The 23,470-nt window shown below is 51.9% G+C and overlaps 10 protein-coding genes across 10 annotated transcripts; 4 read left to right on the top strand and 6 right to left on the bottom strand.

Annotated features, from left to right (window-relative positions):
* Positions 1-1,651: 1,651 nt before the first annotated feature.
* On the bottom strand, positions 1,652-3,461 carry J4E86_006476 (uncharacterized protein; the record flags this gene model as incomplete). The annotated part of the gene is made up of 2 exons (XM_051447004.1): positions 1,652-2,809; positions 3,009-3,461. The coding sequence occupies 2 exons, from the start codon at positions 3,459-3,461 to the stop codon at positions 1,652-1,654; spliced, it is 1,611 nt and encodes a 536-aa protein (XP_051301489.1).
* Positions 3,462-4,615: 1,154 nt separating this feature from the next.
* On the top strand, positions 4,616-5,917 carry J4E86_006475 (uncharacterized protein; the record flags this gene model as incomplete). Its single annotated transcript, XM_051447003.1, has 1 exon — positions 4,616-5,917. The coding sequence occupies one exon, from the start codon at positions 4,616-4,618 to the stop codon at positions 5,915-5,917; it is 1,302 nt and encodes a 433-aa protein (XP_051301488.1).
* Positions 5,918-7,077: 1,160 nt separating this feature from the next.
* On the top strand, positions 7,078-7,931 carry J4E86_006474 (uncharacterized protein; the record flags this gene model as incomplete). The annotated part of the gene is made up of 2 exons (XM_051447002.1): positions 7,078-7,258; positions 7,327-7,931. The coding sequence occupies 2 exons, from the start codon at positions 7,078-7,080 to the stop codon at positions 7,929-7,931; spliced, it is 786 nt and encodes a 261-aa protein (XP_051301487.1).
* A 143-nt stretch (positions 7,932-8,074) lies between these two features.
* Positions 8,075-8,982, bottom strand: J4E86_006473 (uncharacterized protein; the record flags this gene model as incomplete). The annotated part of the gene is made up of 4 exons (XM_051447001.1): positions 8,075-8,220; positions 8,283-8,573; positions 8,628-8,705; positions 8,808-8,982. 4 exons carry the CDS (start codon positions 8,980-8,982, stop codon positions 8,075-8,077), a joined length of 690 nt encoding a protein of 229 aa, XP_051301486.1.
* Positions 8,983-10,334: 1,352 nt separating this feature from the next.
* On the top strand, positions 10,335-11,198 carry J4E86_006472 (uncharacterized protein; the record flags this gene model as incomplete). Its single annotated transcript, XM_051447000.1, has 1 exon — positions 10,335-11,198. The coding sequence occupies one exon, from the start codon at positions 10,335-10,337 to the stop codon at positions 11,196-11,198; it is 864 nt and encodes a 287-aa protein (XP_051301485.1).
* Positions 11,199-11,767: 569 nt separating this feature from the next.
* On the bottom strand, positions 11,768-13,514 carry J4E86_006471 (uncharacterized protein; the record flags this gene model as incomplete). The annotated part of the gene is made up of 2 exons (XM_051446999.1): positions 11,768-11,790; positions 11,870-13,514. The coding sequence occupies 2 exons, from the start codon at positions 13,512-13,514 to the stop codon at positions 11,768-11,770; spliced, it is 1,668 nt and encodes a 555-aa protein (XP_051301484.1).
* A 1,208-nt stretch (positions 13,515-14,722) lies between these two features.
* On the bottom strand, positions 14,723-16,254 carry J4E86_006470 (uncharacterized protein; the record flags this gene model as incomplete). Its single annotated transcript, XM_051446998.1, has 3 exons — positions 14,723-15,192; positions 15,272-15,979; positions 16,038-16,254. 3 exons carry the CDS (start codon positions 16,252-16,254, stop codon positions 14,723-14,725), a joined length of 1,395 nt encoding a protein of 464 aa, XP_051301483.1.
* Positions 16,255-17,781: 1,527 nt separating this feature from the next.
* J4E86_006469 (uncharacterized protein) lies at positions 17,782-18,954 on the top strand (the record flags this gene model as incomplete). The annotated part of the gene is made up of 1 exon (XM_051446997.1): positions 17,782-18,954. The coding sequence occupies one exon, from the start codon at positions 17,782-17,784 to the stop codon at positions 18,952-18,954; it is 1,173 nt and encodes a 390-aa protein (XP_051301482.1).
* Positions 18,955-19,036: 82 nt separating this feature from the next.
* Positions 19,037-19,777, bottom strand: J4E86_006468 (uncharacterized protein; the record flags this gene model as incomplete). The annotated part of the gene is made up of 2 exons (XM_051446996.1): positions 19,037-19,709; positions 19,755-19,777. The coding sequence occupies 2 exons, from the start codon at positions 19,775-19,777 to the stop codon at positions 19,037-19,039; spliced, it is 696 nt and encodes a 231-aa protein (XP_051301481.1).
* A 573-nt stretch (positions 19,778-20,350) lies between these two features.
* On the bottom strand, positions 20,351-22,770 carry J4E86_006467 (uncharacterized protein; the record flags this gene model as incomplete). Its single annotated transcript, XM_051446995.1, has 4 exons — positions 20,351-21,669; positions 21,849-21,929; positions 21,982-22,625; positions 22,673-22,770. The coding sequence occupies 4 exons, from the start codon at positions 22,768-22,770 to the stop codon at positions 20,351-20,353; spliced, it is 2,142 nt and encodes a 713-aa protein (XP_051301480.1).
* Positions 22,771-23,470: the final 700 nt, after the last annotated feature.

Below are 23,470 nucleotides of genomic sequence, written 5' to 3'. Positions count from 1 at the left end.
TGCGTAAGCTCATCGACTACAGCACGCTTCTGCACTTGCCACGCTTACTGGTGGAAGTCTCGAACGGCGTCTTATCGCGACGACGAAGCCGCAGCTTCCTCATCCATCGCAACGTCATCGACACTCTATCTTGGATCCGCCCTCCCCGCCCGCGCGGCTTGGTGTACTAGCAATGCCCCGCCATTGATCCGAGTATTGCAATTCTTCCGACTTGCCATCAGATGCAGAGTGAGAAGGACAGCTGCCGTCCTACAAGACGCGGCTATGTTTCACATTGAGCGACAGGACCGCTGCGTATACGAGGTCGCTGCAAGATCCCCAGGAATAGACAGTCCCGCGAATGGCATGTCAATGTGACAGTACCCCGCGAAATCTATACTATACAGATCGCTTGTCGTCGTCTATCTTACAAACTAACACCCCTCCCTCTCATGAACAACGGTCCGACGGCTCTACGATTCACTCTCGATCGCAGAGGCTTGCACCGAGGCATGACGACAGTACTCCATGGAGATCCATCGGGATCCCTGGAATAACGGCTGCGCAAAAGTAACAACGTAGAGTATGTTGCTTTGCAAGAGTGTCAATGCCCACTAAACCTCCGACCCTTAGTCTTCTCCACAAACCCCACGATTACTCTTCATACCTCAAATCCATCTTCGGTCACTCGCTATCCGTACGCGTCAGCTTCTTCACGTCCAACTCTTGTCAGCGCAAAACGTTACAGTCTCGCGTGTCATAGTTTCAGATACCCGCCGCCGGGAACAACCTTCAACCGAAACGCACCCGTTTCTCGGCTAGGCACACCCGCGCTCAGGTTGGAAAAGCAAACAGCCGCGCGCACCACTGCCGTTGATGCCGTGCAGGGCTGACGGTTTCTGAGGCGGGAGAAGCAAAACACAACGTCTGGGAGCTAACCGTGCCTGAAACTATAATGTATTACGCATCGCGACGTCGACTTCCAGACTGGCAATGCTGGTGAATGATGTTATTTGTCTTGCTACATGACGCTGGACTTCCCATATAGTTGGGCGATCTTAAGGCTTCGCATAGAATGCGAAGATTAGTATCCATATCCAGATACGTATCGGTACAATGATCCACCGCCCACTCCGCCGTCTATGAATAGTATCATTGGCTGCGTAGAACTATCTTTGTATCTTTACCAGCACTCCCCAGCTCCAATCTTCGTATCGCTCACTGCGACATCACGGATGTGTATTATAATCTCACCAAGCAATAAGTCTTATCAAGTAGCGCTATGCTTACACCGCTGCACGTACCCATCTAGATCCCTACCTAACGTACCTGCGTTAGCGAGTTGGGTAGTACAAAAAGTGGATTTACGGTTTTCATTAGCCTCATCTTAAAGATACGAGAAGTATCGTACAGTAGTTTCTCAACAAACATATCGATGATGGGTATAGGGGTTCAGGAGAATCGACGCGTTGGTTTTCCCATGGGTTTCTGCTTCGAACTAATGGTATGTGGCATATCCGGCACGAGTGGCACGGTAGTTGCCATGGACCTACATGCTTGGCCTCTCGACCGACGCCCGCAACACCAACGTAGACTGCAAAGCACCGGTTCAGTTTCTTGCTCAACGTCAATGTAGGCTCCAGGTGTTTGGCATATCCTGTGAATGAGGTGTTCAAACAGCTTTCTCATCGGAGCCTCCCCATCCAAAGTCAATCCGACACCAGGCTCCTTCTCCTCGCTTGCGCACGCCCTGGATTTCCATCCCGACCAGCCTGGCCACTTTCTCTCTGTTCACCCACTCCGCCACCGCATGGCCCGTCTCGTTTGGGTTCAAACGCCAGGCTTCTTTGTCCCTGTTATCTCTGAGCCAGCGGAGTAATTGCACAGGCACGATACCTGCGGGCATATTCTGCAGACTCTGATTGTCGCTCGGGATCCAGCCTTGGAAAAAGTTGATGTATGTTATGCGGCGCCAGGCATCATTCCAATCTGGGCCTGGGATGCCGTTCTGCGTGCTCCATTCTTCTGTGTTTCCGTTTATGTCTGTTGGTGTGCGACCGGGGTGCGATGTGAGGGCTTTGAGCCAGTTGCAGCCTTCTAGGTCGAGCCATTGTAACGAGTATGTGTCTTTTGAGAATCGGCGGAGGATGTTGGTGGCTTCGTGCCAGTCGTCATCGAGGTCGGAGTAGAAGTGCGACCCGCCCAGTGATACGCTCGTGTGCTTTGAGATCATAGATGTGGTGTTTGCGTTGGGTGTCATCGAAGGCCGTGGCCAGTGCGCGAGCGAAAGGTGTGTGATCTTGTTGAGGTTGGGCGAGATACGAAGTAAGTCAGGCCATGAAGCCCATTGCCCAGGTTTTGCAAGGGAAAGCCGGCTCAGGTTGCTGAAGTAGGGCGTTTGGAGCTTCATTGCTGGTACCAAGGGTGCCGTTGGACTTTCTTGTATTTCCTCTTCCCAGGAGTCGGCGACGTCTTCGGTTACGCGGAGTGAAGCGAGATCAACAGTCGTTATAGCACTGGAAACGGGACGCTTGACGCATTTTCCAAGATCAGTGATCTTGAAGCGTTCGCTCAAGAGTCCGCTGAGGTCGAGGAATTGCACTTCCTCCCAACCAGCTGTACCGGTCCCCTCTTCATCCTGGAACAGGATCTTGAGCGACTTGAAGTCCAAGCCTCCCTGCCCATATAGTGTGAGATAGCTCAGTAGCGCTTCTTTTAGCGATATCGGTAGCGATGGAATGTAGTGTTGTTCGTACTCGGAGAGCTCTTCCCAATGTTGCGCAAATGTTCGGAGACATTGGTGGACGAGGCTTCGCGGCGGTGGTAGGCGCTGTCATGAGTAAGAAGCCTGAATTGTTAAGCCTGGAAGACCAGATGTGCTAGCACGCCACCTCCCCGACGAAGAAATTGAACACTCAGGAGCCTACGTTGACGCTAGACCTTCAAGACTGAATCCTTCTACGCTAATGTAGGCTCCACGGTGTTGAATTCTCCCATCGATTGAGGTGACGCGCTGGGGAGCATCGTACCTTCAATTCCTCGTTTGTGATCCTAGCCAGCGTGGCAAACCTCACGGCGCCCTTCTCTGAATCGGTCTTCTTCTTCCTCATATGTGCTGGCGCATGCCGACTCGTCTGCAACCAGCTTGAAGGTGCCGCGGGGCCTGGTGGGGGTCTCACGCCGCCCATGACCCTCCGCGTGCGTGTATTCGCCTTTGGTTTGGGAGCATTAACTTCGGGTATGTGCAGGATGCGCCGCAGCTCTGGCGGAACGGTACGACTGCTTACTACCGAAGTGAGCTCATCGCGCTGTTCGGGCGTTGCTCTCGGAGCTTGTTCGCGACGCAGCTGCTGGATGCGCTGGTTGACGGTTTGGGGTTCAGACGACGAGGACGAGGATGCGGGGGAGCGCGAACTCTGTAGCGATGGGTGAACGTAAGACGGTTTTGCTGTTGTGTACGAGGGCGTGTGCTTCTTGGGCATGGCACCGACGACGGTTGCTGCTGCTGCGCGTGGAGCCGGAAGCTACCTGGTGCTGGTATTGGTACGCTATATGAGTGACTCCAGGGTAAGCGGGGATCAAGGCAGGTGAGTCAAACGGCTATGACTGGATCAAAGAAAGGGCTGAGTGCTACAAGCCCTGCAAGAATGTTGATAAAGCAGCGACAATGGGATGGTGACTCAATGCCATGCATGCGCAGATGGCATCAGATGCGGCCATGTTCCGGGCTCGTCATCGCGCCACTTCGGTTGTGGCGCGCGCCAACACGCCTGCGCACGTGTTGGAGCGACTATTGATTTTGACCCGTCAACTGTCGGAAGGAACGTTCGTCCCGTATGCTAGATGGTGGGAAGGAACCGAGCGATCATATAGGCCCTCGCCAATCTAATCGTGATTATCGCAAAACCAACCGTATGGTGTAGCCAGCCTTGGAAACTTCTCCAAATTGGCACGGGGGAGGCGGAGTTGCCACCGTCTGTCAAGTCGCTGTCACTGTCAACAGTCACGCTAAACACGCGGGAAGCACATAGTTCTGTCCAGACCGTCGCTCCTCACCCTTTTATCTCTCTCCTTCTCCTATCCTCACAAACGAAGAGCAGAAGCTGACACTGTGGTTGTCGCTCACGGCCTCATTCGCTGATACCGCCGAAACCACCGAGTGGCATGGAATCTTCCATACTTTTTGATCACGGATTCCCCCTATTGACCCGGCATTAATGGGCTTCATTTCTCGTGATCGCGACTACAGGCATGGCAATCTTGCGCGCCCCGTCATCGCCCTGAGTACCAAGCACCGACCCACGCGCATGCTGGTCTGCTAATTTTATCTTCATGGTTACTGGTTACTGGTTACTGGTCACTGGTCAGCTACGGCAGATCCTCGTAAGGCAAGATCCGCCGTTTGGGTGGAGCTCAGCTCAGGCCGCTCAAGCCCGCCTCATCTTGAGCGCGCGTCGTCGCTCCTATCTTTTTTTCTCCCTCCACCTTTTCTTGTTTGTCAACCACGACGCTGCCACTGACGATGACATGACCTGCCTTCCGGCGTTGCTTTCGTTTCCACTTCCACCCTTCGATTAGCGATGCGATAATACCCTTGGAGCATTTTCACACTCGTTTACTAGTCTAGTTGCACATTATGCATTTCTCGCCTTCCCGCCTGGTCATAGGCATCGCCGTCTTTGTCGCTGTTAGCTTCTTCTACACCATCAACTCGATATCCGCACGCGATCCTACCTCCATCTTCTTCAACCCACGAAAAGGCTATGCTCCCCGCTATTCCGCCGTCAGACGCCAGCAGGCCGAGTCCTTCGTCGAGTCCTACAACCCCGCAAACGTAACCAAGGCCGGCCCCGAGAAGCAGCGGAAACTATGTGTGGGCATATCTTCTTACCAGCGCGACGGTGCTCAGTATCTGCCAGATGCTGTGGGCTCGCTACTTGAAGGACTTACGCCTGAAGAGCGACAGGAGATATACCTCATCGTCTTCATACCCCACTCGAACCCCGGGGCACACCCTGCGTACAACGAGGAGTGGCTATCTGGTCTTGCCGACGAGGTATTGACCTACGGATACGGCTACGACCGCATGCAGTACATTCGGATAATGGAGGCACGAAACAACTATATCGAGAAGGGGTTGTTCGACTACCAATACCTGTTGAACAAATGTACGGAACAGTACACACCCTATGTTGCTCTTTTCGAAGACGACACAGTTGCCATGGACGGCTGGTACCACCGTACCCTCGGCGCCATCCACGAAGCCGAGCAACAAGCCGCGTTACAGCGCGCGAAACCCGACTTCCTCTACCTACGCCTCTTCTACACAGAAGAGTTCCTCGGCTGGAACGCCGAGGAGTGGAAGACGTACTTGAAGAACTCAGTCTACGTGGCCCTCGTGCCCACCGTCGTCATCCTCTTCCTCCGCTTCGCCCAACCCACCACCAAACTCACCCTCGCCCTCATGACCCGCCGCACCTTCTTCGCCATGTACACCATACTCGCCCTTCTCATCCTCATATACTTCGGCCTCGGCCGCATCACCGTCCAGCCCATGGCCGTCGGCGTCCACGAGATGCCGCGCTTCGCCTGCTGCAGTCAAGCCTTTGTCTTCCCCAACGTCAAAGCCGGCGAACTCGTCGAGTACTTCAAAGAACGCCATCTAGGATACATGGACGTCATAACAGAGGACTTTGCCAACGAACGCAACGAGCTGAGATATGCAGTCACACCCAGTCTGGTCCAACATGTGGGAAGGAAGAGCTTCCACGGTGACGATGTTGGTCCGATGAGCAAGTGGATGTTGAGTGTGGCAGAGAAGACGTGGAGTTTTGCGTTTGAGAAGTTCGACTGGAGGGCGCTAAGGAGGGAGCATGAAGAAGTTGCGAAGATGAGGAGTGATGCGAGAGATCCGTTTGCTGGTGGGCTGGAGATATAAATGCAGGACTCGAGTAATGATTTCCTATAGACTACTGATATGTTAGATCGAGATATACCCATGAATTTGTCAATGTATTTTGTTTCAATGAACTCAACACAGCTTTTACTTGTTTTTGTGAGGTGCACACCATTGTGATCTCATCATGTCTTCCATCAAACCAATTGTCCGAGACGTGTGCGTGAAATTCATTTGGCATAATGGAAACAGAGTCATGCATACCGAAATGTACTACTGTTCGAATTATTTGAGAAGTAAAGTCGACTTACATACTAGCCGTGAACGTATTGGGGCTGGGATTTTGGTGATTGGCCAGTCTTGGCTGCTCGTTGGGGGAGAACTGGGAGGTGGAAGTGATAGCTTGCTCGTCAACGCAGGATTTTGTGGGCTAAGAAAGGTTCCAAAGAACAGTCGATCACATCTTAGTGTGCCGGAGTTATGTGTGGACCGACTCCAGGTCTGATCTTGCTTGACGCCGTACCGCTGAAGCGTCACTCATGGCCTGACTGAGCGCGCAGAAGTGCCGAGATTGACACGTCGCAGTATGGATCTTGACGCTGTTAGTTAAGCTCATTTGTGCGGGGTTGATAAGGGCTTGCCGGCTTCCTGTCATGTCACTGCCTCTTTCTTCACCCTGCTCCTTCACTCCAACCTTTTGTCCACCGACCATCTGATAGCCTCAGTATTTCACTATCTGACAAAGCTGATTGTGCGAAATGTCTCAAAACTACTCCGCTTCTCACCAAGTTACGTCCTGCGCTGGATACGATGTCATCGGTAAGTTCGCTCGTTCAACTTTTGCAGCGACGACGTGGAGCAACCACAACATGTAGAAACGCGGGTAGCGAAGTGTAGGGGCTGCATCCATGGTCCGAAGATATATATAACTATTCTACACAGGATAGAACTGCAATTCCGCACAAAACTGGGATTTCTGAAACTTTCGTTGAAATCGTTGTTGACGATTTGGTGTTGGGATTTCCTCGTAATTCACGAGCTTCTATCACGAACCACTGTTTAACGCCACCAAATATGAATACAAGCACTGGCTAACACCAAATTCAGATTTAGGAGAAGAAGATGGGTTAAAGTTCATTCGCAACGGGCCAACGAGCGTTGACTTCGATCTCCAGCCTGGGTATCTCATCGACCGCACCCAGATGTCCGACTTTTATCGCCAGATGAATCATTTCGCCACCCCGGGCCCGATCAAAAACCTCGGCTTCAAGCTATTCAATCACCACGGTCACTTGAGAGAGGAATACAAAGAGCACATCGTCAAGAAGGGGTCTGGCATCTGGGGGTCGGAGCTAGACACTGGTCTTCTCCTTCTGCTCAACGGTACCACGACAAATCATGCCGCTCGATGCCACGGTGGGAGCGCACGCATCATGCGAAATGTACTGCAGATCATTTCAAGAAGCCTGTGTATGCGTTTGTCAATTCATGGGAAAGCACTGCAAAGGGATCGACTCCTTGCACCTTCCACGATGATCAAGAACAACGTTTCCGTGATCTAGGATTCCGACGTGTGGGCAACACAAAATTCTTCGCCTTGTCGAGCGACGTCAGCCATTCGTGCTATCGCCTACCCGCAGCAGATGATTTCGATCCTGCGCCTTTACAGCCATCCAAAGGTACCGAAGACTTCATGAACATTGTCGTCGACGTCCTTGCATCTCCAGACCACTTGTTCCGCGAAAAGCTGGATACTAAATACAGTGAGATGAGCTCGGAGGAGGTTTATGGGGTTGTCCTACACTCTTCAGGTGGCAACCTCCTTCACATTGTTGCTCTCAGTGGGATGTACCAAAGTGCAGCTTGTATGGTTGCCCGCTGGCCTGAACTGCGTGATGCGAGGAATGATGCGGGTGAAACCCCGCTTGAGGCTTTGGAATGGCTGATCGAGGAGGATAAAATGAGACTCGAATACTTCGATGCGAGTGAGCGATTTAGGCATGGATGGCTCACGCCCAAGAACACTGAAGAGACCTTAGCTGTGCTACGTGGATAGTTAGCTTACCCATGGGGTCAACGAATTCGTTCGGTACAAAGATCCTCATAAACTCATCAGACGATTGTTAAACGTGTTGGACTTTATGAAATTTCGACTAAAGCAAGTGCTGGATACACCGCGCACATGTGAACTGTAGAGAACTACGACGCTGAGCCATTGCCAGTCTGCTCTTTACCCTCTTCGCTGCTCACTGGGGTATACTCAGCTCCAATCAGCTTCGCCAGCTCTGAGATGTTGGTGTGATCAACCGTGTTTTGCATGCGGTACATATACTCGCATTCGCCATCTACAAATGCCTTTTGTTAGCAGTGCGACCGCGAAAGGACCAGTCAACATCTGAACACTTACCAGCCGATAGAACCACCTCCCCACCATTCAGTGCCTTTGGTCCCACAGAGTTCACATGCTGCAGGTTTCCCAACGCGCCCTTGATGCCGCCGAAGATTCTGGACATGGTACTACCCGCGTTGCGCATGTAATCTCGCTGTTCGTCACCAGCTTTGCCCTCAGCTAGATTGGACTTGAACTGGAAGAGCTTGTGCAGCCGAAGGCTTGGATCAGTGTAGATAGGGTATTTGGACGAAGTGTTGGCAGCATAGGTATCGATGGGCTGATAGGAGCCGCATCCTATGATGAGAACTAGACACGATCTGTTAGATGAATGTGCTGTAACCTCGTACGGCCCATGCTTACTCTGCGTATTGGAAGGGAGATTCGAGGGCGGTATAGACTCGCTAATGCAGCGGACGTATGCTTGGCAGTTCAAGCACCCTGTCGATGTTAGAATCCTTCACGCATCCTGATCTTCCACTACCCTTCTGATCGAGATGATGCGAGCGTAGCACATGAACCCTGCGATTGAACAGCACTCACAGAAATGCCGAGTGAACACCAATACAGTCCTCTGGCCTTTGACCAGTTCACCCAATGTCTTCGTTTTCCCTTCGCGATCGTACACATCAACTTTGAGCGCTTCCGACAGCTCCTCGGCTGTGGGCAGTTTACGTGCGCCAGTCACGTCGGCGGATTCGGGAGCAGCGGCAGCCATCATGTATGATTTTGCATGTAATGGGGGTCTATCTCGAGTTTCTGTGGCGGTTGGCAGCGCGTTGTTTGCTGTCTATGGTCATCCCTTGGTCTTGGTGATGACGATTGCGGGTGACGGGAGCGGCATGGCGTTGGGCTAATGGCGGCGCTAGTACCGATACTATATAGTGTGACTGCCATGAGCGTGACGCTGTTCGGAAGGAGCTCTGGCTGTTTTTCTCTTGTTCGATCGCACCACATCACGTCGTTGTGAAACAGAACGACTCCTTGTAAAAACATCAGGCCTTGTCTACAACACATGCGCTGAAGTCTATGTCGCCGACGGTTTGCTTGCAGCACCATTTGACGAATTTGAGTTCATCAATTACAGCAGGAGATACAGAGACGAGAAGTTGCGACGAGATTTCAGCCATAGATGAAAGCGCACGAGGCTCGATACTATTGTCGCGCAAAGCTTAGCAGAACTTGCCTTTGGCGACTCGGATCTGGACTACCACTAACACACCGATTGTGCCAGCTCAGCCTCGCCCTTCAGCACGTTCCAAATCGCGGCCGCCGAGGCATGCAACAACCACGAAGCGCCGTTCGTGATGGACTGAAGCGGAGCGTCCGGACGCGGGGATTTGTTTTCATGGAGACGATCGGCTAGCCGAAAACCACGTCAAAAACTCACAAATCTTCCGGCCACATCGTATTCGGCACATGGGACTACCCGGGCAGGCAGTACGTGGATCCCAAAAGTGACATCAAATGTAAGGTTACCTTGCAATTTGGTCCTATTTTGTCACCGCTGCTCGGATGACAGCCGAAGCGATCACCTTTCAAGCTTCGTCAAGCTCGATTGACAGGTGCTATTCCATAGTGGGCTGCTAATAATGGAGCGACTAGTCGTTAGCTGCCCATCAAGCCTCGCCGGGATGCATCCGAACTATCGAAAAAGACCCTTGAACCAGGAAACGTCGCTCGTGTTAAGCGCAATATCGTCATATCATGCGACTGAGCCTCGTATTGCGGCGCAACAAGAGCCGAACGTCGTAGAAGTCTCGCTCGCGAGCCAATGAGGCTTCTCTCGCCTCTCCGGGAGCCTCACGAGAGCCACAACATGACACCAGGGCTAAGCAAGGACGTGATCAGCTGTTCCTCCTCCGTATATCCGATCACACTCCGTTACTACCGACAGTTAGGATGACATCGTGGTGGCCATGTACATGAAAGATATATAGTCCAGCCATCGCATCTCCAATTATTTCCATCTTTATCACCAGTCCACAGTCAAGCACAACTAGCAGCACCTCCTCAACACACACCATACATTTCTATTTCACCCAAGGCCCAAAAGACATCATCGCCAAGATGCTCGCCAAATCTGCCGCCATCGCATTGATTCTAGCATCCGCTGCATCAGCATCTCCGACTCTCCGCATGCGCGAGGACAAATGCACAATCGCCTACGACTCGTGCGTCGCCGCAGGAACTGCTGAAGTCATCTGCTCATGCGACCGGACCGCTTGCTACGGTGAGGACGCCGCCCGCATCCGCGAGTGGTGCTCATCTCAAATCGCCCTCCTCCCGAAGACGACCTCAACCGCTACTTCAGCGGCGGCCTTCTCATCCATCTCCGGTATCCCCGGCGGCTGCAACCCAGCTCACCCCGGATCGTGCCCTACCCCAACCTCTGCCCCAGCTGCCACTTTCTCATCCATCTCTGGCATTCCCGGAGGTTGCAACCCAGCCCACCCAGGATCATGCCCTACGCCATCCGCTGGGTCTCAGCCAGCCGCTGTTCCTACACCAACTGCTGCCCCTTGCCCTGCGGTAACCGGAACACCCAACTCTAGCCCCAAGCCCGTTGAGGGCAAGACATGGACCGTCTCGAACCTAAGCCGCTACTGCATCGACGGAAACTCGGGTTGCGACTACAACTTCGACTTCACCGCGGATGGCAAGACCGAGCACTGCACTATTATCCGCATGCCGGGCTCCAACGCTGCTACCGAGAGCTGGTCCAACCAGTCGTGCGGTACCGACTTGACCGTCTCTTGGGGATACACCGCGCAGCCCGCGCCCGCATTCGCTGTTATCACTGTCAGCAAGTGCAGTGAGCTTGCTTGGTTCGGCGTTTCTGATGTTAATGGCGGAAAGGTTTCGCCCAGCAGCCCCTTTGGCTCTGGTGACTTTGGCGCTCTTCCTGCCTCGCCTGTTTACACGTACTACTAGAGGGTCTTCATGTATGATTAATGAGAAGGAAATGATGGATATTCCGAAACGGGTGGATTTAGATTGATGTAATGACTTCTATAGAGTAATCGACTTGATAATTTAGAATCCTTTCCTAGCTCGTGCGGTACAATCCCTTCGCATCGCACACAAGAAAAAATGGAATACTTTTGCAACCTGTATCAAGATAGAAACGTGCTAAGTAGGCAGCCTAACGTTGACGTAGATATTGTAGTGTTTAGTCTTTTCCTTATGTGAGGTCTTCGATCGAAGGGCATCTTTCTGTGATCACCCATGGAAATGATCGCAGTGCAGCGTCAAATTCACCGAAATGGATACGATGATCACTGAAGAAGCCGCAGTTGGCCCTTATTTACAGTATTACACCAAGACGAATTCCTCGCCCTCATGTCTTCCCCAAAATGAAGTCGCGCACCGACCGTTCACTGGCCCGAGTTGCCACGATTTTCCAAGTTGGCCTTCTACGTGACAGGTTCCCACCAAAGTGAAACGATTATTTCCACACGGTCTCAATACAATGATATGTTCAAACCCTTGCAGAAAACATATCATGTCGCCTTTAGCTGGTCGCCTTACATGACCCAAGTGCCCATCTTTTGTCAAGAAGAGTTGTCTGTTATCAAGAAGATATGTGAGATAGCGTAATGCACCCAGGTTCTTGTTCCCTCTTACCCCCTGGATCTTGTCATGTGTGTCTCGATATTCGTCGTATTCTTTTAAGAGTTCCATAGTGCTGTAGTCTTCTGAAGTGCCATGGAAGTCCTTGAAATCGATATCAGGGCAGTAGGGTCGAGTTAAAAGGACACCCAAAAGACGCTCGCGGGAGCAAATTGCGTATCTCTGTACAAGATCCCTCCGTTCATCGAGCGCAAGATATTCTTCAAGATCTTCTTCGTACCAATTCTTGGCGCGAAACCGATATTCGGGCGCAAAACATGTGCTTATGGTATCAAGGCGCACTCCTCTGACCTTCAATTCATCGAACTTTCGCGGTTCCTCGATATCGCACGGCATAAGGTATGATTGCATTAACGGCAGAATGTATCTTGAATTATAATCCCGCACAAGAAGCGGTGCCGAGATCGGTGCTTTCCATTCAGGGACCCAGGATGGCAAACGCTTGGATAGGTATGATCCACTTTCTCGTTCGCAGTATGATAGAATCTCCAAGGATTGCATATCCCGGATGATCGTTGTCGCAGCCTTGATGAGGGTCCCCTCATAAGACAAATTGTAATCAGCGTGAATGCGTGTATGTCTTGATGTCTGTAAACCTAGGAATGCATACACGGAGTCTTTCAAGTCTGCTGTCTGCAGAAGTGGGCTGATTCTCGAAAGCCTCCAGGTGAAAGGCCGATCGTAGTCATGACCACAAGATACAGCATACCAGCTGTGATGCATTACGGACAGTGTGCGGTAGCTTTGTGTCGACACCATTTCAAGATGGGAAGCTAGCTGAGTAGGATCCTCAACAGGGTTGGAAGAGCTGATCTGGCAGTGCTGTGCACCTATACGTATCTGAGGGGTAGCAGATACTTTGCATATCCACACAAGTGCCAAGAAGGGTACGACAACGTCTCCGAACAGGAAGGCCGCATGCTTTGAAAGCACGATTTCCTGGAAAACCCATGCGCGCGAAAACCATTGACTTCCGAGAACTCGAGTAATCACTAAGAGGTCTCTAGGGCACAACTTGAGGAGTTCACTCTCAATTTTCTCTCTAATGAGAGAGGAACTCTCTCCCAGTTCAAGTGAAGAGCGCGCTACCTCAACGAGAGCAAGTAGCTGTTTGCTAGGTTCTTCCTCTTTGCCCAACCAAGCGATGACCCTTTTACCCTTCTTGTAGATCTTGCCCATGATCCTGACCTGATGGTTGCGCTCGTGCGTGCTGGACTGATTGATGTTGATTTGGTCGATCCACAGATGTCCAGTCTTGCATTCTGCCGAGAGATAAGGAAGGGCTTGGGCAAGGTTGTCGTTGATGCGTATCGTCCGATTATCTTGCAGACGTAGGATATTGCGGCGCGTATCCGGCCCCCAGACATACGAGACGGTTTCGAAGGGTGGTGCGTTTCTCAATGTTGTATGTTCGATGTTGTACCGCCATTCGCTTGGTCCTGTCTTCTCAACCTTGAATATACGTATTTCGTCTTCTTCTTTGAGAGCTCGATAGGTGTAGGCAGGTAGTGCGGAGTTATCTTGTTGGGCGCGTGCAAGGCTGGCTCTGGTTACTGGTCTGTGACCTGCATTCGATGTGATTTTGCGACGTTTGGCAGGCGGCTTAGGAACCTCCATTTGGACATTTCTTCGCACCAAGACTCGAAGGTAGTTTGTCTGAGCGAGGTTGAGATGAAGGAAAGTATTCAGGTGGGAGCGCGGTGCGGCTGAGATGATATGGGGCGGACAGCACAGCCCCGCTGCACACTCGCCCACCGATCAGGCAGCTGCGCACCATCTTTCGCTCAGCCCTCGTCGCATTACTTCTGCTACCACGCGGTTTTGATGTGCGAGTGAGTGCGCACCATCAAAACAACATTGCGCAATAACTGATTCGACTGTCCTGCGCATAGTGGCGCGTATCATTCATTGCGTCAGGCACGCGCAAGGTGTCCACAATCTGTCTTACAGCAACCACAACGTTCCAGATCCATCGCTCACACCGTATGGCGAGCGCCAATGCCACGAGCTTGCAGCAACGTTTCCGTACCACGGCGAAGTTGAGCTCGTGGTCGCTTCACCCCTACGACGAACAATTCACACCGCGTTATTAGGATTTGAGCCAGAAGTGTCACGGGGTGTCCAGGTCCTGGCCTTGCCCTCGTTGCAAGAAGCAAGCAGCTTACCTTGCGACACTGGAAGCGATATCAAAGTTCTTCAGGAAGAGTTTGAGAACACCGTAGCGGACCTCGGCCTCGTAGAAAAGGGCTGGCAATTGAAAGTAGGCAGATGGACCATCAAATCTTGATCCAGCATTCCAACAACCATCAGTGTAGGGTAGGCTTACCAAGTATGGCAGACTGACGCATCACTCACGAGTGCTTCACTTCTCGCAAGAGCCGAAAGCGCTCGGCAATGGCTTCGAGACAGACCGGAGAACAACATTGTTGTGGTCTCGCATGGCTGCTTCCTACACTTCCTGACCGATGACTGGAAGGGCTCGTTGAGCGCACAAGGTTTGCAGTCACTTGATCGCTGCATCATTTTGACGATTGCTGATCATCTATGACTAGCCACCGGATGGTCGAACGCGGAGTTTCGTTCATATGAGCTTTCGAGTGACGGTTGCAGCACCCTACTAAGGGAGACTGCAGAATCGAAGGAGAGGAGGGGAGTTGCAGCATGCGACCATGAGAGCGAAGAGGAGAGGCTGCTGGAGAGAAAGAAGACGATTGACACTTGGTTAACGTGGGGCGTTGTCACTGGTTGAATCATGGGGGATGGAAAGATTGTATGGTATATCGAAAGAACAGCACGCGTATCCGCTTGCAACACCGAAAACCTCTTCACCCCTCCATCTGCCCTCTGACGTCTTCCCACCACTCCCCAACCACTCTCGCCTTCTGATCATCTCTCACCTTGATCTCGCAGGGAAACGGCAACGGTCCCCCGATGACGTGCGGTGTCCATTGGTCCGGCCCAATCTCTATTCCTGCTTTCTTCCCAAGCTTGAAATTCTTGACCAAATTTCCACAAAAGACCAACAACTCCGCTTCCGCAAGGTCTTGACCGGGACACACTCTCTTGCCCCTCCCAAAGATATGATGGCCCTTCAGACGTGGATGTTCGGTAAGTGGAGATTTAAAATTGGGGGACGAGGGGTCGAGCCAGCGGGAGGGGTCGTAGACGGAGGGAGGGGAAGAGGAGTAGGTGCTGGGGTTTTGAGACATGGCGATGTCGAGTACGTGGACGACGGCGCCGCGGGGAAAGTGGTAGCCGGAGTGGGTGTAGTTCTTCGAGAGTAGGCGGGGGACGCCTGATGACTAGTCAGCTTCATGCTGCATGGAACTTGGTAAAGATCGAGGATTTAGGATACGGGGGAAGAAGGAACTTACCGAGTGGAACAGTACTCTTCCACCTCACACATTCCTTGATAGCTGCCCTCAAGATTGGTAACTGGGGGCTGTGCTTCAAGTCCACCATCTCATCCTTCCCAACTACCTCATCGATCTGCTGGCGTACTTTCTCCTGCCATTCCGGATGCAGTATCATAGCCATGACGAACAGCGTCGCCGGCCCGCCAATAGTATAGATCGCGACAGTGCAGAGCATGCCGACTGCAGCGATGGCCTCTTCCTCATCGGCGAAAAGAAGGTCGGTATCGGAGCCAATAGCTTTGGTAGCTAAGCTTGCGGTGGTGTAGTCCGTTGGGTCTTTTGATGCCCTTGCTACCTCGAACACATCTTTCCACAACGCTGCTTCCCTTTCTCGACGTTCCCGCACTCCACGCTGGCCCGGCGCCATCCACTCAGGAAAGTATCTCAGAAACGGCATGAGGTTTGGTATGGGTCCAGAGGGGCCGAGTTGGGAGATGAAGTCGCCGGCGTTAGTCATGTGCTCTACTGCGCGATCGGCGGTGCCGTACGCGAGGCGAGAGCTGATTCTGGCGCAGAAGAGGTGGGTAAGGGTGAAGAAGTCGTGTGGATTTTGAGAGAGCTCGTGCATAAAGCGCTTCATCTCAAGCTGGATGTGACCGTAGTATCGGTTCTTGGCTGCGCGTGTCATCATTGCGTTTGCGAACTTCTTTTGACGATGGAAGTGATCTATAAGTTGGAGGTCAGTAGCAGGCTCATACGAGAGTCTTGGGAATGCCAGACGTACCTGTGTACCCCAGTAGAGGCAAGTACAGAAAGTCCTGCGTCACCCCTGGAAAAGACCCTATATCTGCCCTCGCTGAACTCAGCTCCGCATTCTTGATCATCAGATCTTGCGCAACGTCTTCTCTCGCGACCCAGATGTGTGTTTCGCCACCCAGTGTGCACGAGAATAGTCCGTCATATTGCTTGCTGAACTTGTGCATTGAAGTCCAAGCCTGCATGCGATCGACATCGTGGACGCGACCCAAGTAAGGAAGTGTTGAACGTGGACCTGGAAGAGCTTTGAGGCCCGATCCAAACGGCGGTAGTTCGGATGTGAAGTAGTGAAAGCAATGGTATGTAACAAAGAGAAACAAAAGTAGAAGGAGGATGCGAAGTACAGACAGTAAGATTTGAGATCCAGAAGTAGGGAACGAATAGGCTGTATGATCTATCGTAGCGTTAACGGACTGGAGGATGGCCGCTGCGTCTGGCAGCTGCATGTTCGGTGCAAAGTTGCCCATGTCGACTGTGGAAGTATCTCGAATTTGGGGTTAGAATTCGCACCCTCCATCGCTGGCCGATGCAAATGTCCATATATACACTCGAAGCGACATAGTAAAGCCACTTCCACCGGTGTGGTCAGCAACCATCAGCCTAATCTTTTTTTGGAATACGGTCACCGATCATGTGGCTGCTCACACATTTTCCCTCGCAACTCACTCATATTAGATATACTCAGTCAGTTTGAGGGCCGATCCAGCTGTGTAAAGAGTAATGAATAGTGAGGATATTCGTAGACTGCAAGAATAAGAGCAGCAAAGTAGGAAGGTCAGCTCAAATGACGTTCCACGCTCTCGGGTTGAGCATGCGCATAGTATCCTCATCGGTACGGGACGTATATCGGTTCCCGTAAAAGCTTGATACATGCGTGCTGCGACCGTGCGTACTGTATAAGCACCGATGCATCTTCTTCTTCTAATGTGGAACTTCCTGATTCACCGTATTACTAGGGCCGATGACGAGTTGGGAAACATTTTCGCATGTGCTGTCATCATCTTCTACGCTGTTACCGGTTTCGGGATCGGTCCAGTCGCCAGAGTCGCCATCAGTGGTGCCTTCCTCTTCCTGGAAGTCAGCCTACATGCCGTGTGCGATATGATTGGATGTGCTAGCGTTGCGTGGACCGAGTCTAGAGTCAAACTGACATCGTAGACAATTGTGCTTGGATGGGATTACGCGCCGGAGCTGCGAGGTCGTTAGCGATGTCTGAAGTGATACTGCCATACCAGCCATTCGCAGCGCGTCCGTGAGAGTTTGTCCACACATGCCGCTGATCTTATATCAGTCTTGGCATGAGTTAGATAGCATGGCAGGTATCAGAAAGCTGTCGCGATCAGAGCATAGTATGGCGCTTCTATTTTCAACGTATCTTGGAGTGGGATGGAGGAAGGAGTGTGGATTTGACGCGTTTGGGGGGTTTGTGCTTGGCCTGAACCTCGGCACATGCAATGACCCTGAGCTAGGCCCGATTGGTCATTCCCCAAATCACGACAATTACGCGCAATTGCAACGCGTCCTTAACACCAACATTGCGAAATTTTTAGCATGCGAGAAGTGTATATCACATGGAGGACCGCACACAAACATGTGGCGTTCTTCATTATGCTCCACTTACCCCACATCGGTTAGCGCTACTGTAAATCTCAAATCGTCCTGGTCGCGACTGGACTATTCAAGCTCGAGATAGGCCAGGTATAGCCACCAACATGCTTACGCTTCTTCTCTCAGTCTTCATTGGCCTTATCGGGTTCCATCTCGGCTTTGTCTTGCTACTCACGATCCCGACTCTACAGGATCACGTCATCTTCCTGCACCGAGTAACCCGAACCTGGAATCAGGATATCAACGTACCCGAGCAATGGGGCTTTCTGCGCAACCAAGTCACACCTTTCCATCTCAAGACGCCAGATGGTGAGACTCTACATGCTTGGCACGTTCTGCCACTGGAGACATATCGCCAACATCAAACCCAACTCCGTGAGGAGCCAGTCGGACTCTGCGCGAACATCGAAGACCGAATCTCCTTCCGCTTACTGAAAGATCCTACTGCGCAAGTAGTGATTTATCTGCATGGCGCAGCAGGTACACTGGGATCTGGTTGGCGGCCCCAAAGTTACAGGGCGATGAGCGCGACATCGACCAACGTACATGTCCTGGCTATCGACTATCGTGGTTTCGGTACCAGTTCTGGGTGGCCTTCAGAAGCTGGTCTTCTTACTGATGCGCTTACCTTGCTCAAGTTCGTAACGGATACTGCGGGTATACCACCAGAAAGGATCGTGGTCTTTGCCCAATCCATGGGTACTGCCGTAGCTTTGTCGCTCACTCATCACTTGGCTTCACAGCCGACTCCTGTTGTTCTAGCAGGAGTCGTTTTAGTCGCCCCATTCGCCGATGTGGAGTTGCTTACAAGGACGTACAAGGTTGCTCGCACCCTTCCGCTGCTCTCCCCTCTCGCAATGTTTCCACCGCTTATGAACCTGCTGAACCGATTTATCATCACCAAATTTCCATCCAAGGAGAAACTTGCAGCACTCATTCACCGGCTGGACAGTGTCAAAGTCAACGGCAAGCAGCGAAACTATGACATCACGTTAATACACGCCGAAGATGACTACGATATCCCATGGAGTCACTCAGATGTCCTCTTCTGGCACGCTGTTAACGCAATATCTGATTCGTCCTCTTCTATAACCTTCGAAGAGCTAGAAAAGGCGAAATTGAAGGAGAGGACGCCTCTAGGTGCTGGTGGTTGGGAAGTGGAATGGAAAGGGAAGCGTGGGATCATCAGAGAACAGATTATCAAGCATGGTTCTCACGATCGAATCATGAGTTATCCCATTGTCAGCCTGGCTATCTCGAGGGCGCTCCATATGTAGGAGAAGAACCGATGGCCATCTGTAATGCATACCCCATCTGCAGCGACTGGGTCTCGCCGTGTCGGGCCAAGAGAAACACCAATCAGACGAACGCCTCACCGTTCCAACTCAGTTTGATCGTCTTCGCTTGATCTCGGTTCTCCATTCCTCGGAACACATCAAGGATCATAAGCGAGACACCTTCCTTGCGTGATGTACCGATCTTCAGCTTTCGCCCAACTGTGTGAAGTACCTCTTCCTCATTCGCCAGAAAAGAGCCTTTCGGGTTCTGTGCACTGATGTAGACACTCTCTAGCTCGGGCAAGAACATGGCGATGTCGGTGTCTACCACGTAGCTCCACACATTTGACATAAAGTCCCATGAGAGAACTCCGCGGAAGTAATCCTCGACGTTGACGGATACAGACGTGAGTAGCGCTCGCTGTGTACTAGTGAGACTGTTCACGAAAGCTCGACCAGATTGCATGTCGTCGAAGTGGAAGATGTTCTTTGTGTACTGGGTGAGAGCTGTTTCTCGGTGTAGCTGACGACATGCGAGACCAATGGTAAAGATACCCGAAACAGATGTACAGCTGCTCTTTTGGGCGCCTTCTTCAGCCGCTCCAAGGGTGATGAGATCGACCGATGTTTTCTCCGCTCGCTGGCGCAATCCTGATACGATGATGATGTTTCCGCCAACAACCAACTCGTAGATACGATTGCGCAGCTCCCCAGGAAGTCGAAGTAGAGGTGACTCGGTCTGGTTGCGAAAGGTGCTACATCTTATTAGTATAATACAGGATTCGATTTTGATGACTTACATCGCCTCCAACGGGACCGTCATCGCGATTGCTTCAGGTGGCGTCATACCACACTTTTGTCATTAGATTGGGTTAGGAAGGTAGATGAGAGATCTTGTTGCGTACGCCGCGTTTGATTTTATAGACGCTAGCCCAGGACCGTGACTCTTAGGGTCAAGACGCGATGGGTGAGAGAGACACAATCTCAAAGACCAAGAACCTAGGACCAGACCGCAGTCTGAGTCAAAGGCGCACTTCATTCTTTCGGTGAGAGAGACAGCCCGACAAACGCTGGACTGGCGCTCAGCGCAGCTTCAACGTTATGTGATGACACAAACACCGAGTTTGAACAGCCCTATGAGTTGTAATATTCAACCAGCAAAACAATATGGTTCGAAGCCCACGTGGTTGCGGAATATTATTGTGATACACGGCGGTGTTTGGTTACACATATCTCTTTACTCAATGCTCAGATGTAGGCGTGCACTTGGTGGTAGGGGTCTTTCGCGCTAGCCTCGATACGTCATTTACTTGGCGGAAGGGGATCGCGTCCAGTCGCGCTCAAACCGCCATCTCCGCCTCCGCCAAACATGTCCACGCCGACCTCCACACACAACTCAGCTGGCACCTTCCATCTCTCTATACGTCTCTCGCGCCCATTCGTAGAACGGAACCGGCGGCTGAACCTCCTTGCGCGTCAAGTATTTCCACCAATTCGCCCAGACATGCTGTCGTATGTACCCCACTCGATACGCGACATGCCATCCCGTTGGTAAATCGAACGTATACTGCAGCTCTTCGAGAGTCCGCATTCTCGTCTCCGGAACGAACAAATACACTAGCACAAACGCCACCATATTCAAACCTGCGAAGATAGAGAATGCAGCTGTCGGCCGAATGCTGTCCTGCAGGAATGGGAAGACTAGTACCAATACGCCAGCACCCAGAAGGTTGACCGCGACGGAAACAGCCATGCCAGCCTCCCTCGATACGAGAGGAAAGACCTCTGCTGCGATCGAGAACGGAGACGTACCGGCTGTTGGGGCATAAAAGGCAACGAAGATGACCGCGAAGATGCTGACCAATGGTATCTGGACGGACGTGTCGGTGATTTTGAAGAGGAAGGCAAAGACTAGGATTGACCATGCCATGTTTGGCAGGCCGAGCAAAAGCATGACGGAACGTCCCAATCGATCCGAAGACCAATAAGCAGGAAGCCCGAACATGTAATTCGCTGCTCCAAAGGCCAGACCTATTATCGCGGATGTACGATCACTGTTTGTTCCGGAGTTGGGCCACACTATCGTGCCTAAGAAGGCGATCGTGTTGACGCCCGTCAGGGTCTGGGTGATCATGGATACGGAAGCGCACAGCAATGCTCGTCGACACCGCTTGTTGGACCATAACTCCCTCAGACGCTTGTAGTAGCCGTTGACACCGATGTTGTAAGAATATGGATTATTCTTCTTCGTTCGCTTGACTCCAAAGTCGAAGCCTAGGCTTGAGATATCACTCCACGTCCGGTTCAAAGTCGCAAGCTCGATGTTGCTAGTCTCGTTCTGCTCGGGCTGTGGCCTGCTTTGGTCTTGGTCGTTGCTCGGTACCGTTGTTGTGCCCAAATTTCTTGCCTCGACGTGGGGGTCTTGGGTCGATCGACCTGGCGACACCGCGCTCTGCGGAGAAGGCCTGTCGAAACGTATACGATTCGATGCTGGCGGATATGGCTCTCCAGACAAGCTCGGCGCGCTGATATCTACGCGATCGGCCAGGGTGCCAAGCTCGTTCGTCTCTCCTTTCAATAGTCGGCTTTCGAAATCCAGCTGAGCATGCGCGTACATGAAATCGCGACTTGCTAGCAACCGAGTGGTTTGGACCTGTTCGAAGGCTTGGAGTGCTTTGGAGTATTTTCCATGCTTCATCAGGTATCGAGGCGATTCTGGCATTAAGTATATCATCACCAACAATGGCACCGTGGGAATCAGTACTGTGTTCGTAAGAATGCGCCACGCGGATTCCGGATTTTCCACGTAAATAACGACCAGCAAGTTCGCCAGAAACCCGAGAAAGATGCCTATTGGATTAACGGTTATACCTTATCGAAGGAAGAGGACGTACCGGCTGCATCAGCAAGCTGCCAGTTCGCCAGAACAGCGCCACGTATATGCTCTGGTGATATTTCAGCCGCATATATCGGAACTACAAGCTGTTAACCTCCTCGAAATAAGCATGAATGAGAGCTTCCACTAACCTATCGATGCTTTTGCACCCAGAGCTATTCCGTTGATAGCTCGGCAAGCTGCGAGTGAGCCTACGTTGTGCGTAAGTGATGCACCGATTGTCGAGGCTATTGTGATGCCACAAGACAGCATCACACTACCTCGCCTCCCTAGGAAGTTCTCCTGTAGCGGATCTGCGAGGAGGGTACCAAAGAGGCCCGCGGAAAGCAGCGGAATAGCGTTCAGCATGCCAAACGTCCAAAGATCGGATGAAGGACACTCCTCCTCCATGCGATCCCTGCGATAGCAGAGGTTAAACTCTTCTGGCATGCCATGAGCAGTGCCGTTATTGGCGCTTTGCGTCCATCCCTGGATCATACCGGCAAGACTTGCGGTCATGATTGTCGCGCGGAGAAATTTGGACTGCTTCCAAAAGCCTGTACTCTCATCCTTTTCCTTCTCCAACAACCCTTTCTCGGAATCTGTGAGCTCATCCGCGTATTTCCTCAAAGCCTCATACTTGTCTCGAGCGAGACGAGCACCAAACCGAAGCAACTCATAGCGGTCTTTGAGACCGGCTAGCGAAGCGAATTCCCAGACATACTCTTCCAGTTCGGTACGTTGAGTCTTCAGGTCGGGAATCGTGTCATCGAATGTCAAGAACGGATTATCTATACTGTTCGGGGTCAGTCGCATTCTGTTGACATCGACTCATACGCATACGTTTGTCTTGCGCCTGTTGAGCGCTGTTGATTCGTCGCAAAGGTTTGGTTCCCTACCGTGCCTCCAAAAGCTGTTGCTTGCTGAAGGGGTTCAGTCATAGTGACCAGCGCTTTGAGCAAGAGTATGTCGCTTAGGGATCGTAGTCATTGTGGGACAACGCGCCCCAGCATGACAATATATGTTTGCCTTCCACATCGGGCTGAGTCCTACAAGGCTGACGGGCCTTTTCCGAGGGTGAGCCTGATCACGCACACTGCATGTCTTGTCGGGGTCCTCCACCGCCAAATTACCTCCAGATACTCTTAGACGAGTGGCTGAGCATTAGTTCTACGTTCTGATGATCATCCTCTTCTCAGTGGATTGGCCGCCTTGCCCTTGCTTTTGGCATGCATCGCTGCCCTTTTTCAGGCAACATGGTCTTGGGTAATCTTAGCCAATAACCGCGTGCATCGCCAAATGCCGTCAGGCGCCACCAAACCGCATCCGGCATTAGGGTCAGCCATTGCATCACCCTGCAACTTTGGATTTATTGGTGACACTTGGTTCTCTCCTCAGCCCTCTGCCTCGCAGAATGCTTTGAAATTGCCTAGTTAGGACGCGCCATTGTGGGGAGGTCTGTCTGCGTCCCGAGTCTCTCTGGGGAGATGGACCAGTTGACGCGAAATCGCAAACGTTCGAAATGAGCTACCGAATGACGAGTTCCTCGGCGGATGAGCTGTCCTCGCAGCCCGCTCGGCTAGTCGATTTGTGGTGTGGTAAGAGAGGCTGTGGATCTACAAAGACGGCACATAAGCGTTT

The sequence above is a fragment of the Alternaria arbusti genome, assembly GCF_024043155.1.
Source record: "Alternaria arbusti strain BMP 1465 chromosome Unknown scaffold_8, whole genome shotgun sequence".
Taxonomy (NCBI): Eukaryota; Fungi; Ascomycota; class Dothideomycetes; order Pleosporales; family Pleosporaceae; genus Alternaria; species Alternaria arbusti.
This window is presented reverse-complemented; position numbering and strand designations above follow the sequence as displayed.